This window comes from Scyliorhinus canicula, chromosome 18 (assembly GCF_902713615.1).
Source record: "Scyliorhinus canicula chromosome 18, sScyCan1.1, whole genome shotgun sequence".
In the NCBI taxonomy this organism is placed as follows: Eukaryota; Metazoa; Chordata; class Chondrichthyes; order Carcharhiniformes; family Scyliorhinidae; genus Scyliorhinus; species Scyliorhinus canicula.
The window spans coordinates 100,195,780-100,222,073 of NC_052163.1; the positions used below are offsets into that span (position 1 = coordinate 100,195,780).

The following is a 26,294-nucleotide window of genomic DNA, read 5'->3' on the forward strand; positions in this document are numbered from 1 at the left end:
CTGGAACTGCTGGCACTTAGTAAGTTGCCATTAAGTCACTGGGTACCTGGAAGTGATACTACCCCATCTAAACATGATTCTGCAGAAGCACAAAAAAGCTAGGTGAATATTCATTGGACATTAACATGCTGACACATGCTGCAAGAAATTTAACCCAATTGCTTCCTCTCTAAGCAGGTTTTTAATCTATCTAGTGACAGGTTTCTTCCCACCTACCTACAAGCATCGGTCTCCCCACCTTAACTGAAATAATGCTCCTGTGTTGCCCACCATTTTGCTGATGAGATGACCCTGGTGTGAACAGTAGGAGATAGATGGGGGAAATTGGTGCTGGATGGCGTTTAATGACCTGCTCGCAATAAGTGCTGGCATACATCTACCTGGATTATCTCCTCTTACAGTAATGGCAACCTGACTAAGTAAAAATCCTGCTTCTGAGGTCCCTGGTGGGCTCCCAATAAGCTGCTGAGTCAACTTGGGGCTCATGCTGGTCACATGGTATTAGAGATTTTGGACTCAAACTGTCTGATGAAAATGTTTGCCCCAGAGAGACCAGGACAGCAACATAAAGGATGGGGTGAGGGGAGGAAGCATAACTGGGTCTACAAACCACACTGGCAAACTGTGTATTTATGGAGAATCTGTAAGAAAGTTAAATATCTCAAGGCTTTGCAGGAGCATTATAAATCGGCTAGACATACACATGATTTGGTTGGGCATTACATATACGCACAGTAGTGTGAGAATTGAAGATTGGGACATCCTAAACCAACACACCTTTATGGGAGAAGCTCTGGTTGGGCAGCATGGTGGCCTAGTGGTTAGCACAGCTGCCTCATGGCGCTGAGGTCCCAGGTTCGATCCCGGCTCTGGGTCACTGTCCGTGTGGAGTTTGCACATTCTCCCCGTGTCTGCGTGGGTTTCGCCCCCACAACCCAAAAATGTGCCGAGTAGGTGGATTGGCCACGCTAAATTGCCCCTTAATTGGAAAAAATAATTGGGTAATCTAAATTTTTAAAAAAGGGAGAAGCTCTGGCCTTTTACGCATCCCACAATCTCTTTGCCCCACAATTGGTGACCATGCCTTCAGACATCTAGGCCCGATCACCTGGAAACTCCTTTGCTAAACCTCTCCAACTGCTTCTCCTTTTAATAGCCTCCTTAATACACACCTTTCAGGTAAAATACTAGCAAGACTCATAGCGATGCTGATTTCTCACCTGAGGCTCATGGAACAATGGTTTTTAAAGTCTTTTTGTAAAACTGGTTTCCACGTTGCACTGTCACTTTTATTTGGTTTAAAATCAAGAAGCTTGGCCACAATTTTGAAGTCGAAGGAATTTAAAAAAAAACTAGCAGTTGGCTGCTGATTTGCTACAAACCCGTGTCTGTTGGCATGGACCAATTTCATCCCTTTCATTTGCTCAGTATCTGTTTCTGTCTCATTCTGCTTCTGTGAAGCCCCTTGAAAGACTTTTTCCTCCTTCCTATGTCAAATGTTAATATTAATGTAAACTGGTATGCCATGAGTGAAGGGACTCTCCCATCACAATGAGAAATGGTGCTTTACGTGGTAGATTACGGCCAGAAATGGCAGGTGATTGTAAAATGCTTGTCTACATTCTGCTAAAAGTGATTGCGCGAGTGACACATTTTAATAAATTGCGTCATTTTAGGTCAGGCAGTAATTCTTGAAATCCTGTTAAGAATAACCAGGCCAGATATAAAAAGGGAAAGTAACTGCATTAATCCTCATCCTCAGGACTGTCAGTGACCAAATTAGATTAACCCAGTGAGCAGTCTTACTGCTGTTTATTCTTTGTTACATTCGTCAGAGATTGAAGCTCTTCTTGGACTCCTAAGCGCAGCTGCCACAGAACAGAAAGCATCAGAGGACATTGAAACGCAGGCTCTCATGCAACAGGACAAGGCAAAACTGACCGATCAACATAAACTACAACGATGGAGAAGAACAATTACACAATTTTGATTAAACAGGTAAACTAATCCTGTGAGTTTGGGACAGGCCGTTTTCTGTCTGATAGCATACAGTTTCGGCATTTAAAAAAATGATATTGTAACCCATTTAATTCAATTCTAAAATTTCTATATTGTCACCAATTTAATTCCATTCTAAAACTATTCCTGCACCAAACTGCTGGACACTATTGAGCATCTTTACCGATACCATAGCAAATCTGAAGGTCTGTGCTTGTCTCACCTCAAAATTACTTGCGATTATGTTGTACTATTTGGTAATACATTGCTCGCTCCAAGTGGAGCCACAATCCAGTTATGGTGATGTGGGGCAGAGCAGCAATCTTGCAGCTCCTCTTGAGCACTGAGCTCATAGAGAGAGTCATAGAGTTTTTACAGCATGGATTGTGTGTACGCCAGCCATCGAGCACCTACCTATTCTAATCCCATTTTCTCAGCACTTGGTCCATAGCCGTGTATCCCACAGCATTTCAAGTGCTCATCTGAATACTTCTTAAATGTTGCGAGGGTTTCAGCCTCTATGTTTCACGGCCTGAAAGCATGATAAGCAGCAGGGGAGTAAGAGAATTAAGAAGAGACTTCTTTCATGGTCGGTCACCAGTAGGCACTCCAATCTATTGAACCGGACTATTAGCTCTAATACGCTCAGCCTGAAGCATTGCGGGCTGGCGGGGTGATATTTCGCATTACACTTCATGCACTCTTTGTACACATTGTGATTGAAGTTGTTAGGTAGGTATTTTTTTCGAACATAATTTGCTATCCTGAAGGCACTGACTGTTGATTGGATAAAGTTCAACAACCAGAGACAGTTCCCTGGTGCTCTGCCCGAGTAGACACTCTTCACAACTCCATTTAGACACTCAAGCCCTGATTTGACTGATCCCACTCCACTACCACTATCACCGGCAGTACGTCTCGCACTCAGTCAGCAAGGTTACACAGTCAAGTCAAGTGCACCAAATCCAGGGGTTGGGTCTTTTTTTTTGAGACCAGAGACATGTACAGGGCTTGCAAACTTATGCAAATTCCCTCAGGGTTTTGAACAGATTTGAGGACATCAGGCTCTCTCTATGCAGGAGGCGTCACCATGATAAACCACGCTGTTATCAATAGCGGCTTAGAAAGCCCCCCCGCCGCACCACCACCACCACATAACCACACCTAACCCACATCCTTGGACTGTGGGAGGAAACCCACGCAGACACGAGGAGAAAGAGCAAACTCCACACAGGCAGTCACCCAGGCTGGAATTGAACACAGGTGTCTGGCACTATGAGGCAGCAGTGCTAACCACTGTGCCGTCATTGTGCCATGTGAAAAGTAACACTTTGGGTCGGGCTTTTCATCCCCCCCCCCCCCTCCCTCCCTCCCCCCCTCCCCGATGCACGCTACAGGTAGGATTGGAAATTCCAATCCTTGCCTGGAACTTGCTGTCTTCAAGGGTGGTGGAAGTGGAAAGAATCAATCAGTTCGAAAGGAAACTTGATGTGAATGAGTGAGATAAACTGGCAGGGCCTCAGGGATAGAATGGGACTAACTGGATTGCTGTATAGAGAGAACCAGTATAGACTCAGTGGGCCGAATGGCCATAATCAGTAATGCATTGATTCTATGACATGCGTCCACTTTCACAAGTATGCTGATAACATCCAGCTCTATCTCTTCATTCATTTGATTCCTCCACTGTCTCGGTATTGTCTGGTCTTGCATCACTCATCAAATCAGCACATTTGTTCCACTTTTTTCCCCCCTGCACTCTTTAAGCTGGTTTCCTGTATGAGATATGTTTGTGCATTCAACTATCTCTAAACCTAACCCCAGGCTACACAACTAACTGCTCATCGCCCAGTTTTCACTGATTGCCCTTCCACAGGCTCTTCCCCTGAAATCTGACAATTCACCCGCATCCCCTCAGAATGATCACTCTCAGCCACTTCATCTTCACTTCCACTGCCCTACCCACCTTTCTACTTCGAGAGGGTCAATTACTTTCCTGGACTGTTCCTACCAATTGGTTTCAGGCATGCAGGAAAGTGACATGGGGAGCCATTCTGCCAGCTTTCCATTCTGCACATCCATTGGCTAATTTCCTAAGGGGCCTTTTATGCAAGCATAGAGTGCCCTTGCAAATAAAAAAACACACGGGAAGTTAATTTACACATGTCATTATGTGCAAATCATGGTGTGAACAAGTAATTTGCACAAAGCTCTCATTTCTCCAAAACTAGTCAAATACTGATCATTCAGGAATTACATTCTTGAAGGGAACGCATAGCTACCAATGACAGGACAAAGGTAATACAGAGTTCTTGGAGAGTTGTTGGGCTTGATGAAGTAAGGAGAGAGGGAGGAGCAAAGCTTTTGAGGAATTGGACCACAAGAACATGTAATTTAAATTTTAGGCATTGCAGGACCCGGTGTTAATGCAGGTCAGAGGTGATGTGAGAATGGGACCTGATGTGAGTTAGGATAGCCGAGTTTTGGACAAACCCAATGTTTCAGAGGGCAGCCCATAGGAAAGTATTGGAATCGTCAAGTGTAATGTTAAAAAACGGTGAGGATGAGGGTTTTAGCAGCTGATGGGCTGTGGTAGGGGCATAGATGGGAATTATTATGGAGGTAGGTGTTTTTGTTGATGGAGGGGAGATGGGGCAGCAAGGTGGCAAATGGTCTGGTTTTGCTTCAGACAGTGGCTATGGAATGAAGTTTGTGGTGAGAGCTGAAGAAAATGGCTTCTGTATTTTTAATGATTAATTGGGAGAAATTTCAGATTCACTTCTGGATGATGGTCAAGTAGCGTGACAAAAGGGAAAAGGGTCGAGAGAGGTGTCGGTAAGGTGGAGCTGGGTCTCAACAGTTTACATGTGGATTGGGATGATGTCCTCGCGGGGCAGCATATTAATGAGAAATAGGAGGGAGCCAAGGATAAGTACTTGCCCTCCAGAGGTAATGGTGCAAGACTGGGAAGAGAAGCCATTGCAGGGAATTGTCTGGTTATGATTTGATGCATGGAATCAGGCAAGGCTAGTCCTATCCAGCTGGTCAATGGCGGTGAGTGGTAGCAGAACATGTTGTGATCAATCATGTCAAAGGCCCCAAGATGGCTCCAAAAGGGTAAGGAGGGATAGTGCCCACCACACAGGATGTTATATTTGACTGTGAACCTGCTTTTCATGCCACTGCTCAGTGTTGGTTTTCTCCTTTGTGAAGAGAGCTTTAGGATGTTGAACAAGGGCACTCCAACCGAGCCTGTCAGTAGCTCTCTGGGCTGATCTCTTCCTAATTTATAAGCTGTCAATTGGAGTTTTGTGGCTCTGTACAAATTAAGACTCCCTGCGTAACTCTACTTACTGCCCATTATTGAAATTAAATGTATTTTTCCTTCACTATCTTCTCAGAGAATCTTAGGGATTTGTCTAGAAGCTGAAGAAGATGCTCCCACCGATCAGAATCTATTTTTAAAGTTAAATTCAGAGTACCCATTTATTTATTTATTTATTTTCAGTTAAGTGGCAATTTTAGCATAGCCAATCCACCTAACCTGCACATCTTCGGGTCGTGGGGGTGAAGCCCACGCAGACACCGGGAGAATGTGCAAACTCCACACAGACAGTGACCCGGGCCGGGATTCGAACCCGGGTCCTCAGCGCCATAGTCCCAGTGCTAACCACTGCGCCACGGTGCTGCCCTGATCCGTATCTATTTAGTCTTTGAGTAGAATATAAAGTGAATGCTATTCAACATTGAACTGATAATAAAGATCAAGTAACAATATTCCAGTCTCCTAGAACAGCAACCATTTTCTGTGGCAAAATCATTTAGATCTGGGTTCTCTGAACTCGAGGCTAACAAACATAACTCGTATCAAAGTCTGGGAAGAGTCTTCTGAGGAAGGAGACGATTAGGCACAGAGATTCCATAGAGATGAGATTCCATGAGACCAATGAGAGGATGCGTCTTTGAGTGGGGAACTTTTCCTTGTTGACATTGACTGAATTTTTTTTTTTAAAGCGATGGTGATGGAGTTCCACTTTCTCAGATGCAAACTGTGAACCTTAACAATGGCGGTAGAAAAGCTTTCTGTTCACACTGAAGATTTGACGGATTACCTCAGCCCGACACAAGGTGTTAAGCAGTTGCTGCAGTGCAAGATGGACGATGAGGAGGGAGAGGGGCCAAATGTATTACTCACACCCTTTGAAAAGGTTATTCATGACATGAGGAACAACAAGAAAGTGAAAAATGAACTGATACTTGGACAAAGGATTGGATTTTACCAACTTCGTGGAGAAATTGGCATTGGGAACTTCTCCAAGGTGAAGCTTGGAATACACTGCTTGACGAAAGGTGAATAAATCTACCATACTCAATCGTACCCTGTATATTGAGAAGTCTGGCCGATTAATAGATAATGTAAACATATAGTTAAAAGATTATTTAAACAGATTGTCGATATTTGCAAGAGAAGAGGACATACACAAAGTTACAGAGCTTGCACTGAAAACAAGATTAGAAACACCTGCATTATAATATCCAAATTGGTGCCATACTGGGATTATGATATTATACAATGACGTAATGCTAAAACTGTTCTAAACTAAACATTATAAAACAGTACGGACCTTAGTGCATAAAGTAATCGACCTATAAACAGTGAATTTAGGAATTAGTTCAAAATTCCAGCAACAATTATCAACAATCTTTGACGTTGTTAAACTGACATTTTGAAAACATGGACCAATGGAGGCACGAGTAATGAGCACAGAATATCATGGACAGTCTTATAGTTCCAATCCTTTCCTCATACAGTCTGCCTAGTCTTTGAACTTAGGAACAGGAGTAGGCTGTTCATCCCCTTGAGCCTGTTATTCAATGAGATCACAGCCCCTCATTGCTTCATCGCTTAAGCAGCCTTCAGTTTTGTTCAACCACACCCCACCTCTGATGTCCTTGTCTCTAAAAGTCTTTGCTCTCCCCATGCCCCTGCCCCGCCCCCCCACCCCCTTGCCCCCGCCCCCATCCCCCACCCCTCATGGCCATTCCCTCAATTTGTTGCAGACTTATCTTGGTTTTCTTTTTCCAAGAGCAACTATCTCCTTCAATCCACTTCCATTGTGCCCCACCATGCCCATCTCCAATAAGAAGTTCTAGGAGCTCATAGATTTTGTAACTAAGATTGTGACCATCCGTTTAACTTCTGCTGTGGCATTGCTTCTCTTCTTAACCAAGTCAAACTCTCTCTCCACCATGTCTCCCCAAATTCTCCTCTGCCAAAACCCTGTATTTCATTGTATTTCATTAGTTTCTGGCGTATCTCCTCCCTTACTGATGAGTCCAAGTGTCTGCTCCCTTGACTCCACATCTATGAAATCCAACTTCCTTCCTTGGCCCCCACGCCACTTGGCATTGTAAAGGTTCCCAGGATACTCTCTCCTTTTCAACACCACAATTTTGGAGTACTCTTGCAAAGAAATCATAGCCTCTCCATTCTCGCACTGGTTGCCTCATCTCTCTTAATCTTCCAGGTCTACGTTCAAATTTATGTAATTCCATGGTTGAATCTCTCCAATTAGGTTTCTCTTGTAGCAAAGCACTGAAATGTTCCTGACCAAAGTCACTAATGACAAACTTTCCGAATGTGGTCATGGCGCAATTATCTCATTTTTCTCAATCTTTTGACTGCCTTTGACATGGTCAGCCACTGTAAGATCCTCCAATGTTACTCTTCATTGTTCAGCTCAGTGAAATTGAGCTCATCTGACTCCACACTCACTAAGATGCAATTTACTCCAGTTAAATAGTTTGAAGACCAAAATCGTCCCCTGTCAAAGACTCTGTAGCCTACCCATTGATTGACCAGACAGGGGAATGCAATTCTGTGAGTAAATCAGGCTGTTTGCCAACTCAGTACCCTATTCTCCCAAGTTGAACATTCAAGCCATTTAACTTCTGCTGCAGCATCGCTTCTCTTCTTAGTCAAACTCTCTCTTCACCACGTCTCCCCAAGTTTTCCACTGCCTAAGCCCTGAATGCATGCATTTCTCTGAAGACAGCATCTGAAGAATGCATCATCACTGTAACAAAGACCATCCGCTTACACCTCCTCAAAATGCCTCACCCCATTCTGCAGCTGAAAACTCATTCATGTTTTTTTGCCTTCAGACTCAATTACATCAATGCTTCAGGCTGGAATCCCATCGTTCACCCTCTGATATCCCTTAACTTCAGCTCAGGGACCTGATGGGTCAAATGGTCTCCTATTGTGCCATTATGACTCATCAAAATTCTGCTGTTTGTATCTTATCCCACACCATGCCTCGCTGATCTTTCATCCCTTCCCTGAATGACTGACATTGGCTTTCTTCCCACAATGCTTCAAATTTAAAACACTCATTCTGTTTCTGATCCTCTCTCTGTGCCCTTCTACATACCTAAAGTCCCCACCTAAACTCTCAGTTCCTCAGGCTCTGGCCTCTTGTGCACCACCTCTGCTCTTAGCCCAATCAATGAATCTGATAGCCACTTGCTGTGGCTGCTCCAATTATTTGAAGCACAACCAAGTTATGAAATGCTTTGTGTCTCAGTTGCAAAACAGCGACTTGGTACATAATGCCCAGAAGAATTGTGCATTAACAATCCTTCAAGGTGGTGACAGTGGCAATTACAAAATACCCATTGCAATGACGTCTAGAAAAGACACAAAATCATTCAAACTGGTAAGATTCAAAATCCTAGCACACCCAAGAGATTTTGAAGAAAGGAATATTAAATAATGATGTGCTGGTAAAGATGTAGCTGTCTGTTCTTGGGACAATAATCTTAAGGGGTTTTATTCAGCAAGTCACCAAATCATCCCACCCCCGCCCCCCTCAATCCCCATCCCAATCCCACTGGTCCATCCCCGTTGCTCAGGTTGCCAAGGCAAAGGTATTGCTGTTCGTACTAGAACACTGGACTGGGGGTAAACACTATCTTAACTAGATGAGGCTGAATGTTATTATAAAATGTTGCACGGTCACTTGCTCAGTTGGTGAAAATAAATGATTCATGGGAGGTGCAGTAAAGGAATATCCTTCGTACTAAGTGTAAAAGATATGGAAGAGGAAGGGCCACTCTTTCCAATGGACCCTGGTGAACAGCTTCTAAAATGGTTTTTGCACCTTCCTATTTTGCTAATTTTATTCATGAGGTGCATTGCAAAAAGAACACAGTCATGACGCACTGCTGTCCCCAACATTCCTGTCTCATCCATAGAATCCCTACAGTGCAGAAGGAGACCATTCGGCCCATTGAGTCTACACCAACCCTCTGAAAGAGCACCCTATCTCGACCCACTCCCCCACCCTATCCCCATAGCCCAACGTTGTTTAACACTAATGGGCAATTTTAGCGTGGCCAATCCACCTAACCTGTTCATCTTTGGACTGTGGGAGGAAACTGGAGCACCCACCCAGAAAAAACCCATGCCAACATGGAGAGAATATGCAAACTCCACACAGACAGGCACCCAACGCAGGAATCAAACCCAGGTATCTGGTGCTGTGAGGCAGCAGTGCTCACCACAGTACCTCCCCCAATCTAAGATTTTCTCATCCATGATGGATGTAACTGCCTAGATCAGATACACTCAGCAAATGGTGGGACATGCAACTGATAGAGTACTATGCTCTTATCTGGATGGTTGTAAGATCACATGAGTAATATCAATATGATGAAAAGTATCAGATTCATGGGTAACTATTTAACCACTGAAATTGATTTTTTTTCAAATTTAGAGTACCCAATTCTTTTTTTCCACTTAAGGGGCAATTTAGCGTGGTCTATTTACTTACTCTGTACATCTTCGGGTTGTGAGGGTGAGACCCATGCAGATACAGGGAGAATGTGCAAACATCCCATGGACAGTGACCCGGAGCCAAGATATACCACTGAAATTGATAATAAGCATTCTGTGTTAACCATATTCTCTGGATTGTCCCCTCGGGGTCTATGACAACATAACAATATCATCATAAAGAAACATTGGTCTGTCAATGCACATTTCCTCAAGATTATATTAGATCCATCAAAGTAAGATTACCAATCATGATTAACTTGGGAGGGACAATATTAAAGCAGCTTAAAAACATGCAAAGGCTATAAACTACTTGGATTACTTTAGTGCCAGTCAGCACACAGTCTCTCAGTAAATTAAGCATTTTGTTTGTATCCCAGTACCTGCTATCCTAATATATAATGTAGTGCTCTGAACACACTACACGTCCAGAAACCTGAATGATGAATCAGATAAACTTATCTACTCCTTCCGTTGACTTCAATATGGAAGCGCGGAGACTACACTCAGTATATTAATCACTCTCTTATTTTAATGACAATGTCTTCCTCTTTGTAATTTGCAGAGAAGGTAGCGATTAAGATCATGGACAAGAAGCAACTGAGCCAGAATTCACAGCAACCATTCATAAATGAAGTCCTGAATATGGAGCAACTTCATCACCCGAATATCATCCGATTGTACGAGATGTTGGAGACACAATCTCGACTCTACCTGGTGTTGGAGTATGCGGACAGAGGGGATCTGTTCACCAGGATCTCCACGCAGGGACGACTCATGGAATACGAGAGTAAATTTATATTTGTTCAGATTATATCGGCTGTCAAACATATGGTAAGTGGGAGATGTAGTCTTGGCTTAAAAATAAAACTCTGTCATATATTGTCATCTTTAAATAGATGTCACCTTCTTTACACACCACCGAATTGGACTGATTCCAAATATTCACTGAATCTACATCTCATTTTTAAGGTCAGATGGTTTAAAGTAAATTGTCTATATAATCTTTCCATTCCTGCGTCATTTATAAATTCTGACATATACACAAGATTGCATTTAGTTTTCAGACTGCCAGAGGACATTGTGAGAGGAAGAAAGCAGTATCAATTTTATATCCTTCAAAGTCCTTCTGGAATGACCAGGTAGCAGCATAGTGTAGAGGTTGCCACAGCATTCAGAGAATGAAGAAAACCCTACAAGGTAGGTCATTCTTTTCTTCTTCTGCCCTCCTCCATACATCACTTATGTCTTAAAGGACTAATCCTTCGCTAAAGTGAATTGGAGTTAAAGGTGGTGCTTGATTGTTTATGTGGCAGGCAGACACTGCATAACACGTGATCATCATCCTGACCTTGGCTTCCCCATCTCGGTAGGGAATCAGTTATGACTAAGGTCAGTGATCAAGATTTGTTTGCTAGAAAATTCCGTGAGAAACATGAATATAAGACCAGGGAGGTACTTCTGAGGCGATACAAGGCTCTGGTCAGACCCTATTTGGAGTATTGTGAGCAGTTTTGGGCCCCGCATCTAAGGAAGGATGTGCTGGCCTTGGAAAGGGTCCAGAGGAGGTTCACAAGAATGATGCGTGGAATGAAGAACTTGTCATATGAGGAACGGTTGAGGACTCTGGGTCTGTACTCGTTGGAGTTTAGAAGGGGGGATCTTATTGAAAGATACTGGATAGAGTGGATGCGGAGAGGATGCTTCCACTTGTAGGAAAAACTAGAACCAGAGGACACCATCTCAGACTAAAGCAATGATCCTTTAAAACAGAGATGAGGAGGAATTTCTTCAGCCAGAGGGTGGTGAATCTGTGGAACTCTTTGCCACAGAAGGCAGTGAAGGCCAAATCACTGAGTGTCTTTAAGACAGAGATAGATAGGTTTTTGATCAATAAGGGGATCAGGGGTTATGGGGAGAAGGCAGAAGAATGGGGATGAGAAAAATATCAGCCATGTTTGAATGACGGAGCAGACTCGATGGGCCGAGTGGCCTATTTCTGCTCCTATGTCTTATGGTCTTCTTATTAAATCCCAAGATCATCATCCTCATCTGCTTCTTATTAACTGGGACATTTCCTGTGAGAATGCTGGTGAAGCAAGTTCAGGTCCAGCTAATACATAGCCTCCATCCTGGAGTCCAACTCAGTGACCAGAGCCTCCAGTGCAGCACTAGTAAAAAAGTGAGCCCTCAACCTTCCTTGCTCAGACATTCTCCCAATCTTTCAAACGGATTTTCCATTAGCCATGATCTCCGATATGCAGCCTCTCCTAATAGGAAGCTTGGTGGTACCTCCCTGATCAGCCAATGGCATTGTTGGCCCCCCTGTTGTGCGCGGAGGCTGCAGGTAGCTTGGAGGACAGAGAAACATCACCGGAGCTGCTCAAACCAATGCTACAAACATACAGCTGAATTAGGTACATGACAATTGTGTGTGATTCCGACTACGTTGGCATCGTTCCCCTCGTGCTCAAAAACCAGGGCAACCCAATTTTCAGCATTCTATATCTGTGTTTTCAGCCCTATGTATAGCTATTTGTGCTCTTAACCAGCCAGTGATCTTCCAGTGAATGTTGACTATCTGCAAAAGCAACAGTGGAGCAAAACAGGTCTGTAATTACCTAAGTAGCCTCATAGCAATAGTCTCCTCTGGAAGTAAATCTAAATAGTCTCTAATCCACTCTAAACCTCCTGCCCCTCTTTTAAATTATGCCCCCTCGTTAATGACCGTTCAACTAAGGGATCACTTGCTTCCTTACCCCTCTGTCCATACCCCTTTCTACCTTATAAACCGTAATCAGGTCCCCCCTCAGCCTTCTTTGCTCTAATGAAAACAACCCGAGCCTATCCAGCCTCTCAACATAGCTCAAATGCTGCATCCCAGAGACCATTCTGGTGAATCTCCTCTGCACCCTCTCCAAAGCAAATCAGATCCTTCCTATAGTGAGGTGACCAGAACTGCACACACTACTCCAGCCCTGGAATAAAAAGGCAATTCTCCTGTGTGCCTTCTTAACTACCCTATTAACGTGTCCTGCTGCCTCCAGGGATCTGAGGACCAGCCCTCCACCCCCCAAGACAGATCCCTCTGTTCTTCTGACCTTCCAAGTGTCTTGCCATTCACAGCACTCCCTTGTCGTGTTACTCCTTCCAAAATGCATCACCTTGCACTTTTCAGGATCAAATTCCACCTGCCACTGATCTGCCCATCTGACCAACCGGTCTATATCTTCCTGCAACTTCGGTGGGTCCTCCACCAAATTAGCTCAGCACTGACCCAAAGAAAGGAAGAAAGAAGAATTAATGAAGGCAGCCTTTGTGAAAGTCGAAACGGGTCCTCAATTAAACCACACCCATCCGAGACTTTAAAAACAGTAAAATGCCAGCTAAATGTGATTGTATCACTCTTGATTTTTATCCATCTCCTGTTCCTAATGGTATGCAACTGTCCTGCGAGAAAAGCACCCCCGCAGTGCAGGGAAAGGCACCCCCGCAGTGCAGGGAAAGGCACCCCCGCAGTGCAGGGAAAGGCACCCGCGCAGTGCAGGGAAAGGCACCCCCGCAGTGCAGGGAAAGGCACCCCCGCAGTGCAGGGAAAGGCACCCCCGCGGTGCAGGGAAAGGCACCCCCGCGGTGCAGGGAAAGGCACCCCTGCAGTGACTAAAGGACGGAGAGTTGAAACAGAAATTGGAACAAAAATGGCCAACTTCCATTGTGCTGTTTAACTAAATTGATTTGTTTCTGGCATTCATGGGAGGTGTGCAAGAGTTACCTCTCCCTTACACAGATAAAGAAGCCCAATAAAAAGTAGTTGTAAGGCTGCCTCCCAGAGAAATGCTGAACCAGTTTTGCTGCTGGGAAGTACAAGCCCAGAACCTCCAACTGATCCCAACATCAGGCCCCCGAATCTTGTGGGGGAAATTCCAGCCCTATTACAGTCAGCAAAGTAAAACATTTTTTAAAAAAATTTGTTTTTATTAAAGCTTTTTTCGATCAGAATGTTTACATAACCAATAACAGAAAAATAAAAGGAAAATATTTAACAAAACTAGGTGGCTGTTATCATTATACAAAAAGAGAATATACATTAAATGAACAGTTCCCCACCTAAGGCCCCCCCCCCCCCCCCATTGCTGCTGCTGCTGGCATTTTAACGCTCTCCTAGAAAGTCAAGGAACGGTTGCCACTGCCAGGAGAACCCCAGCAAGGACCCTCTCAAGGCAAACTTTATTCGCTCCAGGCTGAGGAACCCAGCCATATCATTAACCCAGGTCTCCACACTCGGGGGTTTCGAGTCTCTCCACATTAACAAGATCCATCTCCCGGCTACCAGGGAAGGAAAGGCCAAAACCTTGGCCTCTTTCGCTTTCTGCACTCCCGGATCCTCTGACACCCCAAAGATCACTATTTCTGGACTCGGTTTCACCCGCGTGTCCAAAGTCCTGGACATAGTCTTCGCAAAGCCCTGCCAGAATTCTTTAAGCGCCGGGCATGCCCAGAACATATGGACATGGTTTGCTGGACTCCCTGAACATCTTGCACACCTGTCCTCCACCCCAAAGAACTTGCTCATTCTCGCCGTCGTCGTGTGTGCCCGATGTACCACCTTAAACTGAATTAAGCTGAGCCTGGCACATGATGAGGAGGAATTTACCTGCCCAGGGCATTAGCCCACAGGCCCTCATCCATCTCCTCGCCCAGCTCCTCCTTCCACTTGCCCTTCACTTCCTCCACTGGGTCTTCCTCCACCTCCTGCAGCTCCTGATATATGTCCGACACCTTCCCCTCTCCTACCCAGATACCAGACACTATCCTATCCTGTATCCTACGAGGGGGTAGCAACGGAAATGTCCCCACTTATTTTTTGAGAAAGTCGCAGACTTGGAGGTATCTGAAGACGTTTCCAGGGGGCAGGGCTGAATTTCTCCTCCAGCGCCTTCAAGCTAGGGAAAGTCCCATCTATGAACAGGTCTCCCATCCTTCTAATGCCTGCCCTGTGCCAGCTTTGAAACCCCCAGTCTATCTTGCCCGGAACAAATCTATGATTGTTCCGTATCGGGGTCCAAACTAGGGCCCCCTCCTCCTTCCTGTGCCTTCTCCACCGACCCCAGACCCTCAGTGCCTCTGTCACCACTGGACTTGTGGTGTATCGTGCCGGCGAGAACGGCAGCGGTGCCGTTACTAGTGCCCCTAGGCTGGTGCCTTTGCATGACGCCTCCTCTAGCCGCCCCCACGCTGACCCCTCCTCCATTACCCATTTCCTAATCATGGCTATATTAGCCGCCCAGTAGTAGCTACAGAGGTTCAGAAGCGCCAACACCCCCCCCCCCCCCCCCCCCCCCCCCACCACTTGCACTCCAAAAATGGTCTTTTAACTCGCGGGGTCTTGTTGGCCTACACAAATCCTGTGATAATCCTGTTCACCCGCTTGAAAAAGGATTTGGGGATGAAAATGGGGAGGCACTGAAAGACGAACAGGAATCTGGGAAGAACCGTCATCTTCACAGTCTGCACTCTTCCCGCCAGGGAAAGCGGGAGCATGTCCCACCTTTTAAAGTCTCCCTCCATCTGCTCTACAAGCCGAGATATATTGAGCCTGTGTAGGGCATCCCAGTTCCTAGCTACCTGTATACCTAAATAACGAAAGCTCCTCGCCACCATCTTGAGCGGAAGCTCCCCCAGTCTCTCCTCCTGACCCCTAGCATGGATTACAAACAGCTCATTTTTCCCCACGTTCAACGTGTACCCCGAGAAGCTCCCAAAGTCTCTTAGGATCCGCATGACCTCCCCCATCCCCTCTAGCGGGTCCGAAATATACAGTAGCAGGTCGTCTGCGTAAAGCGAAATCTGGTGCTCCTCCACCCCCCCACCTCCCCCCTCCGGACCAGCCACCTCCAGTTGCTTGAAGTCCTCAGCGCTATGGCCAACGGCTCAATTGCAAGGGCAAATAGTAGCGGGGATAGGGGGCACCCCTGCCTCGTCCCTCGGTGCAGCCTAAATTACTCTGACCTCAGCCGGTTCGTGGATACACTCGCTACCGGGGCCTGATACAGTAACTTGACCCATCCTATGAATCCCTCACCGAATCCAAACCTACCTAACGCTTCCCACAGGTACTCCCATTCCACCCGGTCAAAGGCTTTCTCTACATCCATTGCAGCCACTACTTCTGCGTCCCCTCCTTCTGAGGGCATCATGTTAATGTTTAGGAGCCTCCTCACATTTGTGTTCAATTGCATGCCCTTGACGAAACCCGTCTGATCATCATCAATCACTCCCGGGACACAGTCCTCAATTCTAGTAGCCAAAACTTTAGCCAGCAGTTTGGCATCCATGTTCAGGAGCGATATCGGCCTGTAGGACCCACATTGAAGCGGATCTTTCTCCCTCTTCAGGGTGAGCGAGATCAAAGCCTGCAACATCATCGGGGGGAGGGTTACTCTCTCCTTAGCCTCGTTAAAGGTTCTTAGCAGGAGTGGGCTCAGCAGCTCCGAGAATTTCTTATAGAATTCTACAGGGAAGCCATCCGGTCCCGGGGCCTTGCTCGACTGCATACTTTCTAGGCCCTTAACTATCTCCTCCAACTCAATCGGGGCCCCCAGTTGCTCCACCAGATCCTCGTCCACCCTTGGGAACCTCGATTGGTCCATAAATTGCTCCATCCCTTCACCTCCCACCGGGGGCTCTGACTCATACAGCTTACAATAAAACTCCTTGAAGACTTCATTGATCTTCTCTGGGCCCAAGACCATGTTGCCTGCCTTATCTCTAACTCCCCCAATCTCCCTGGCCGCCTCTCTCCTGCGAAGTTGGTGCGCCAGCATCCTACTTGCTTTCTCCCCACACTCAGACTGCCCCTTTCACCTTCCTCAGCTGTGCCTCCGCCTTCCCAGTGGTCAGCAGATAAAACTCCACCTGCAGTCTCCGGCGCTCCTTTAGCAGCCCCTCCTCGGGTGTCTCCGCGTACTTCCTGTCTACTCTGAGTATCTCTCCTACCAGCCTCTCCCTTTCTGCCCTCTCCCTCTTCTCTCTATGGGACCTAATAGAAATTAACTCCCCTCTAATAACTGCCTTCATAGCCTCCTAGACCGTTGTTGCTGTTACCTCCCCTGTATCGTTTGTTGTCACATAGTTTTGGATGATCCTCCTTATCCGCCCACACATCTCTTCATCCGCTAGCAGTCCCACATCTAGTCTCCAGAGAAGGCGCTGCCCTCCCTCCGCCCCTAGTCGCAAGTCCACCCAGTGCGGGGCATGGTCTGAGACCGCAATGGCTGAATACTCGACCCCGTCCACCCTTGGGATTAACGCCCTGCTCAACACAAAAAGGTCAATCCGAGAGTACACTTTGTGAATGTGGGAGAAAAAAGAGAACTCCTTCGCCCTTGGCCGCACGAACCTCCACGGATCCACACCCCCCATCTGGTCCATGAACTCCCTCAGGGCCTTGGCCGCTGCCGGTCTCTTTCCCAACCTGGACTTAGACTGGTTCAATGCCGGATCCAGGACTGTGTTGAAGTCCCCCACCCATGATCAAATTACTTGACTCCAAGTCTGGGATTTTACCCAGCATGCGCCTCATGAATTCCACGTTGTCCCAGTTCGGGGCATAGACATTCACTAACACCACCCGAGCCCCCTGCAGCTTGCCACTCACCATAATGTACCTGCCCCCTTTGTCCGCCACAATACACCCTGCCTCAAATGCCACCCGTTTGCTAACCAGAATTGCCACCCCTCTGGTCTTTGAGTCTAGCCGCGAATGGAACACCTGGCCCACCCATCCCCTCCTCAACCTCGTTTGGTCAGCGAGTTTTAAATGCGTCTCCTGTAGCATGGCCATGTCCGCCTTTGATCCCTTTAGGTGCGAGAACACGCCGGCTCTCTTGACCGGCCCGTTCAGTCCCCTCACATTCCACATGATCAGCCTGGACCGGGAAGGGGGGGGGGGGGGGGGGGGGGTTGACCACACCCCCCTCCCCCACCGACTAGCCATCTCCCTTTTTCGGCCGCTCCAGACCTCCCACTGGAGGCCCCCCAACCTGACTCTCCATCGGTACCCAAAAGTTGGCTCCCCTTCAGTCAGCAAAGCAGCACCCCATCCCCCCCCCCCCCCCCCCCCAGGCTCCCACTCCCTCATGTCAAGCACACGCTTAGCACTGATTAACCCCCCCCCCCCATTACGCTTCCGTAAGTCAGCTGACCCATGCTGACCCCGGCCGCTCCCGCCTCTATCCCCAATCTCACTGTTGTTTCCTCCTTTGGCCCCCAACCTCCCCTCCCCCACAAGGTAAGAGAGCGAGAGCCATCCAAGTTCTTCTTGTGAAACAAGAAACACATCCCGGGCGTTACAAAAAAGACAAGCGAACAACTTAAATTCTATTACCAATCTTACATTCGGCCAACACCCGGTTACACATTTCACCCGTTTCACCCACGTGCAGCTGTCCTTTGGTTCGAGTCCATTGTTTCATGCTGAATAAATGTCCACGCCTCGTCCGGCGTATCGAAGTAGTGGTGCCTGTTCTGGTACGTTACCCAAAGTCTCACCAGATGCAGCAGCCCGAACTTCACCCCTTTGTTGTGGAGGACGCCTTAACCCGGTTGAAATACGCACACCTCTTAGCCAATTCAGTTCCCAGGTCCTGGTATATATGAATCTCGCAGTTCTCCCACTAACTGCTCCGCTCCTTCCTTGCCCAACACAAGACACGCTCCCTGTCTGTGAAGCGCTGGAACCTTATCACCATCTCCCTCTGTGGTTCGTTCGCCCTAGGTTTCTTCGCGAGGACTCTGTGCACCCCGTCCAGTTCCAAGGGCCGCGGGAAGGCCCCCATGCTCACCAGCGTCACCAGCATTGTAGTCACAAATGCGCTCGCGCCCGCCCCCTCCGCACCTTCAGGGAGGCCAGAATTCACAGGTTTTGTCTCCTAGACCTATATTCGAGGTCATCCAGTCTCTCCTGCCATCTCTTGTGCAGGGCCTCATGCGCAACCACCCTGACCGCCAAGCCCAAGATCTCATCCTCGTTGTCAGATAGCTTTCTCTCCACCTCTTTGATCGCCTTCTCCTGCACCTTCTGAGTCTCCACCATCCTTTCCATAGAGGCCTTCATAGGGGCCAGCATCTCCATCTTCAGCTCTGCGAAGCAGCTTCTTAGGAATTCCTACTGCTCTCTTGACCACTGGGCCCACGCTGCTTGGTCCGTGCCGGCCGCCATTTTGTCTTCACGGACCCGTTCCGCTCGCTTCCCCGCAATCGCTCTCTTGACGGCCCCACTCCTGGTCCCCTCCATGCAGCAGTGACGGGAACCTCTCCAGCGTCTCTTGCCCCACCGGGAATCACCGCCGAAGTGCCGATACAGCTCCGTTAGAGGGCCCAAATGTCTGTTCTCGGCGGGAGCTGCCGTGTGCGCGACCTATTCGGACATGGCCGCAACCGGAAGTGAGCAAAGTAAAATTAAAGTGATGATAATACCCTGCATTACAAATGTGAATTTTGGCATTGCTCTGGGGAGAAGCCATTTCTAGAATAGAAAAATGAAGCTGGTACCGGTGATAGCCTTGATACTGGGTGTGCCGGTATGAGTATTACAACCGACAGACTGTCCACTCCTCAGTGTTCTGATCTCTTCCTTCCCCGATTGCTTCATATTTTGCCTACCTAACGTTCCATTTTCCTTTTTCAGCATGAGAACAATGTGATCCATCGGGATCTCAAGGCAGAAAATGTGTTCTACTCAGGTGCTAACTGTGTGAAAGTGGGTGACTTTGGCTTCAGTGCATTGTGTCCGCCGAATGAACCCTTAAACACTTGTTGCGGCTCCCCGCCCTATGCAGCCCCAGAACTATTTGGAGAAAAGAGCTACTTTGGTACCTATGTGGACATCTGGGCTCTGGGCATCCTGCTGTACTTCATGGTGACAGCAACCTTGCCTTTCCATGCAGAAAACATCAGGAAGCTGAAAAAGCGCGTTTTACTCGGATCATACACAATTCCAGGCTATGTGTCAGATCCCTGCCAGAAACTAATCCAAGGAATTCTTCAAACCATTCCAACAAACCGCTACACGCTGGCCAACATCCTGGAAAGCCCGTGGCTGGAGGGAATGGAATGTCCAGAGCCATTCCAACCATTCCACTTGAATCCAGCCCACCTGGCCAGCTCTCTATCTCTAAACGAAGAGGAAAACGAGGTGAAGAAAACGTTGAAAGGCCTGGGAATCACAGAGGAACACATCTGCAATAATCCTACCTGGAACTGCCTTAGTCCCATAACTGGGACTTACCGCATCATTCTCCATCGGAGCCAAAAGAGGCACAATTCAGAGGGTCCTATCGCTGCACAATCCAGGCTGACAGAAAGCAGAAAGAGACATTTCAAAGCACGCGTACAGACCTCTAGGCTGTGTCTGATTCTGTAAACTCAGCACACGCACCAATGGCGTTCTGACAAGGTAGGAAATGTTGCAGCGGAAATGTTACCATTGCTGAGCATGGAGGTGGCTAATGATTCTATCACTGGGGTAAGAGAGCCAGATCAAAATGGCTATGCAGAAGTTCTGCCTGTCACAATCTTTATGAAACAAACACCCATGCAAAAGCATCTAAATGTCTACCTTTTGTCTGAAATCTTACCACATCTCTCACAAACACCCCAAAAACCTTTCAAATATTGTGCATTCACGAACAGTAACAACTATTATTTGCAGGCAGATGTTGTGGCCATTTTGCCCTAAGGAAGATTATGCAACAATTATTTTAGTAACTTTTGGGGAGGGTGGAATATTTGATTGGGACACCAGGAAAATTCCTTGCTCCTCTTCAGATAATGAGATAACAACTTTCACATTCACCCGAATTAGTCAAGCCGGAAGATGGGACTTTGAAACAATAGAATCATAGAATTTCTACAGTGCAGAGGCCATTTGGCCCATCATGTCTGCACTGACCCTCTGAAAGGCCCACTCCCCCACCTTATTATTCCCACCTAACCTACAGATCTTTGGACACCAAAAGACAATTTAGCATGGCCAATCCATCTAAACTGCACATCTTTGGACTGTGGGAGGAAACCGGAGCACCCGGAAGAAACCCACGCAGACACAGAGAAAGTGCAAACTCCACACAGCCAGTCACCCCAGGCCGGAATTGAACCCGGGTCCCTGCTGCTGTGAGGCAGCAGTGCTAACCACTGTGCCACCAAGCCCCCTTTAATCTACTGGGACAATATCTCATTGAAAGTTTGGAAGCACCTACAACAATCCAGCACTCCTTCAATACTGCTCAAATTAACACAACTTGAATTGCATAAATTTTAACTGAGTTACTTAAAAAAAGTTGCTTAGCATAACAATTATGAAAGTTTACAATTTTGAAAAGATGATTTAATTTGCTTCAGTACTGTAAAGCTAAGGGACGGCACGGTGGAGAACTGGTTAGTATTGCTGCCTCATGGTGCTGAAGGCCGGGTTCGATCCTGGCCCCGGGCCACTGTGCGTGTGACGTTTGCACTTGCTTCCCATGTCTGCGTGGGCTCTCCCCCACAAACCCAAAAATGCGCAGGGTAGGTAGATTGGCCAAAAAATTAAATACATTTTTAAAAATAGTACTGTAAAGCTATATTTTCCTCTGAAAATTTGAGCAAAATATGAGATAATGAAGGAGGGATCCATTTGCAGACTTCTAAAAAGTGATGGGCTAGGCTTCTTTCACACCTCAGGTCCATTTGAAGGTGGTGACACAAATCACCTTCTTGCTCCTTTGACACTGCTCCTAGTTGAGGATGAGGTCGGAGAAATGCCCCCCGAAGATTCAAGGTGGCTACAACCTTCTATTGAAAGCTTTCCTTGTTCTCGTTCCATGCATAGCTTCCTCTCCGCTGCCTGTACTGTATTCCCTGTCTTACTGCAGCTCAACAGGGCTGCTAATATATAACCCCGAGGGGGAGTGCAGGTTTTCTGCTTGGAGGTCTTGAACTGCCACTGAACTCCTTAGAAAAGTCCAGCATGGTTACTTTCTGACTCCAACAAACCAGTAGACAGTTCTTCCAGTTCTTGCTGAGCAAGAAAATGTCAAAAGCTGCTCAACTGAAAGTCCGATGCTGATTCTTTTAAATAAAGGGGAAAGAGGTGGTTAGCGTAGATGCGGAGTGGTCTGCCCACTCCCAGATCCTCTGACAAATATATGGCATTCCCACACCAGTCTAGTGGATTGACCACCATATTTAGCACTCCACGTTTCCATGGCAAAAAACACCAGCAGCACCGTGGAATTCAATTTTGTGGCCGCTATGTCAAGCACACACTGGTTATCTCTAATAAATACAACTTCTTTCTTTCCACAGTGCAGTCTTCCTTCAGCCAAACACAAAACATCTTGGATGCACCCATAATGAAGATTGGCTTTTTACTGATTACATCAGCATCTGGCAATGTAATATGCAGTGCGTAAAGATGACTAACATCATGGGCAGAATGTTGGATCAACCACCGCATGGTACGCTTCATATTACCACCAGCAAGCCAACTATATAGTTGCAGAACTGTTTCAAAGTTCATTAGGCACTTAGATGTGATGATACAGATGGACGCAGGCAATAAACAAGAGCTGTAGATTCACTGCAGAACTTGCTTGAAGTGTAGCACCTGCAGAGAACAAACATGAATGCAAAGAAAGCATATCACAAAACTATTTGGTTTCTGGTTCAAGCCCAGTTGTGACAAATGAAATGTAATTGAAAGTAGAAAAGAGCTGATCAAATCCAATCCTATGCAGACTAGAATGGTACAAAGCATTGCTGTGGTGAAATAAACAATGCGTACAGCCCTAAATATAGCAATGCTGCAGCTTTGAAGAATGCAGATGTTTCCATCTTTGTATTGAATAAGGATCATTTCATGAAGGACAATGGTCTCCATTAGAGTTGCACCACAGTCGCAGCATTATATCCCAAAATGAGATCCACATCATCACAAAAGGTTAGCAACACAAACAAGACTGAAGGCTGGTCCATAGAGGGTCTTGAATGAGCGGATCTGAGCGAGAACTAATTACTGGAGCGTTCCTCTGCTATTCCTTGCCGTTGCTTTCCAGACATGCCCTACGAGTGCAGCTCTTTCTCTTTCTTTCCACCTCTTCATTAAGACCTCCAGTGGAGCATGTGAAAACCTTGATGTCCTCCAATGGGCAACCATTGTTGATTATTGCTGCGCGCGCAATTCCCACTGATCTCAGTAACTCCCACAGCTACAATGCTCCTTCCTTTGAAAAGGTGCAGCCAGTACAGGCCTGTTTTCAGCAGTACAGGCTAACTTTAAGCAGTACAGGTTAGCTTTAAGCAGTGCCAGGCAGCAACCATATTGGACTCCTGCTTAGAATGAGCAAGCAGCAGGAAATACACTACCTGCATTTCACTGTAAGGGTATGGGTTCATCACGATCCCTGATCAAGGGCTAATGAATTTAACTGCCATAGAGTCCGAAACAAAACTTGAAAGTTGAGAAAAAAATATTTCATAAGGGTTCCAGGAAAACTTCAGAAAAAAACTAAAGAACATCTGAAGCATTTCTGAAAGAAGCAGAGAATATGTAATTGGATCATAGATAATGCTTAATGGTTTACAATGCCAAACCAAGAGAGAGGAAAGCAATAATGTTCATTATGAAGAGATAAAATGTGCTACATTATTTAAGAGGACTGAAGAAGATGATAATCAAAGAAAGAAGACAACAAGTGTGGATGGTGACAATGAGCATGGAGAGCACTTCGCCCGGATCGATCAGGAGGAAGGCAAAGCTACTTCCACCAACCTATTAAGGGAAGGTGCCATAGGTTTAGGCTTTCATTTCGGATGTATCCTGGATTTTACAGTGTTATGTTGAATGTGAACTGTAAGTTTAATCTTGTTCACTGTCCACCATCCTGGATATTGAACATAGCTCTGTAATAATGAACGTAAGTTTTAAAAGAAACCCAGCAAAAAAAAAAACCCCGTCTAAGACTGTGATACATTTAGGAATTATGTTCTTATTGTAATTCTTCATGCTTAACCTTACGGTGGCATTTGTTGTATTATGACAGGGATTGTTTAATTAATTAAAGTGGCGTTAATTCGTACATCTGTGTGTCTGGTTTTGACTGTGATGTCTTGCAAGCAGAGTACCTTTCATTGTATTCTGGTTGTGACGGGTTTGGGCTGGTGTACCTGTTAGGAAAACATTGACTAGACAGTGGAAGATGAATCAGAGACAAGCTCCGATTTGAAGATGCTGAACATGGACTTCACAAAACTAATATTTTCCAGATGATATTCCTTACAAATTTTGTAGATTTACCATTCAATAATCTCACATAGTTCTTACAGTTCAGGTATGCACAACAATACTATCGTAACAAGTCTTACAACACCAGGTTAAAGTCCAACAGGTTTGTTTCAAATCACTAGCTTTTGGACCACTGCTCTTTTCTCAGGTGAATTCTCATTTCATTTTCATTTTCAAGAGGTCATCGGCATAGAGCGACACTCGATGCTCCCTCTATCCCCTCATTATCCCCTGCCACTCTGCCGACCCCCTTGAGAGCCATCGCCAATGGCTGTATGGCCAGCGCAAACAGCAGCGGCGACAGCGGGCACCCATGCCTTGTATCCCTTTGTAAGTCAAAGCTTCGTGAGCTCATTTCATTCGTCCTCACCCTCGCTCTTGGCACCACATACAGCAACCGCACCCATGCCACAAATCTCGGCCCAAACCCAAACCTTCCCAAAACTTCGAACAAGTACCGCCACTCCACCCGATCAAATGCTTTCTCCGCGTCCATGGACACCACCTCCGGTACCAGAGTTCTCGACGGATTCATCACCACATTCAACAGCCATTTTATATTACTCGCCAGCTGCCTGCCCTTCATGAAGACTGTTTGATCTTCTGCAACCACCCCCGGGACACAATCCTCCATCCTCCCCGCCAACAACTTAGCCAATACTTTCACATCCATGTTCAATATTGATATGGACCTATACGACCCACATTCCACCGGATCCTTCCCTTTTTTTGGGATTAGTGTGATTACTGCCTGCTTCATCGTCTCCGGCAACTCCCCCTTCTCCAGTGCTTCATTAAACGCCCCCAACAGATGTGGTGCCAGGTCCGCCGCAAATTCCTTATAAAATTCTGCCGGGTACCCATCCGGCCCAGAGGTCTTCCCCAAGTTCATACCCCTGATACTATGCAGCACCTCCCTCAGCCCCAGGGGCTCCTCCAACAGCTGCCTCTTTGCTTCCTCCACCTGGGGAAATTCCAGCTTGTCCAGAAACCGCCCCATGTCCCCCTCCTCTCCTCCAGAGTCTTGCTCATAAAGTCCCTGGTAATACTCTCTAAATGCCTCATTTATCTTCCCTGGCTCTGACACCACATTCCCAGCACCAGTCCAGATCTTCAATATTTCCCTGGACGCAGCCTGCCTCCGCAGCTGGTGCGCCAGCATGCGGCTCGCTTTCTCCCCATATTCGTATTGCACCCCTCTTGCCCTACGCAGTTGCCCTACCGCCCTCCTCATTGTCAGCCTATCAAATAGCCCCTGCAACTTTTTCCTCCTCGCCAATCCCTCCACGGTGGGCACCCTCAAATATTCCCTGTCCACCTCCACTATCTCGCTCACTAGACGGTCATGTTCCGCCGTCTTTCCTTATTCGCACCAACCGTAAATTAGATAATTTTTCCCCGGACCACTGCCTTCAGTGCTTCCCAAAAAATGCCCGCCGACACCTCCCCATTCTGAGTGAACTCCACACAATCCCTAATCGCCAACCGCACTTTATCGCAAAAACCTCCATCCACCAACAACCCCGAGTCAAACCTCCACCCCGACCTCTGCTCTCGTCCCGTACTGAACCGAATATCCAGCCAGTGGGGCGCATGGTCCGAGATAACTATCCCCGCATACTCTGCCCCCTCCACCCCAACCAAAATCTGCCAACTCACTACAAAGTAATCAATCCCCAAATTCACCTTATAGACATGTGAAAAGAAGGAATACTCCCTTCCGTCTGGGTTCGGAAAGCGCCATGGATCCACCATTCCCATCCTCTCCATAAACCCCCCCCCCCCCAGCTCTCTTGCCATTCGTACCCTACCCATCAACCTAGGCCTCGATCTATCCACCCTTGGCTCCAGGACAGTTAAAATCTCCTCCCATGATCAACTGGTGCGTGGCCAAACCCGGTATCGCTGCCAGCAACCCCCTCATAAAACCCACATCATCCCAATTTGGAGCATACACATTTACCAACACTCCCGGTGCCCCTTCCAATACCCCACTCACAATCACATATCTTCCACCTGGATCCCTCACCTCCTTCGGACTCACAAATCCCATTTTTTTGCTCATTAAAATCACCACACCCCTCGATTTCAAATCAAACCCCGAGTGAAAAACCTGCCCGACCCGCCCCTTCCTTA

General features: G+C 46.8%; 1 protein-coding gene across 1 annotated transcript; it reads left to right on the plus strand.

Annotated features, from left to right (window-relative positions):
• Positions 1-1,752: 1,752 nt before the first annotated feature.
• On the plus strand, positions 1,753-23,952 carry LOC119953052 (serine/threonine-protein kinase NIM1-like). The gene is made up of 5 exons (XM_038776853.1): positions 1,753-1,998; positions 6,013-6,348; positions 10,401-10,669; positions 19,524-20,291; positions 22,181-23,952. The coding sequence occupies exons 2-4, from the start codon at positions 6,063-6,065 to the stop codon at positions 20,256-20,258; spliced, it is 1,290 nt and encodes a 429-aa protein (XP_038632781.1). The 5' UTR covers positions 1,753-1,998; positions 6,013-6,062; the 3' UTR covers positions 20,259-20,291; positions 22,181-23,952.
• The last annotated feature ends 2,342 nt before the right edge of the window (positions 23,953-26,294 follow it).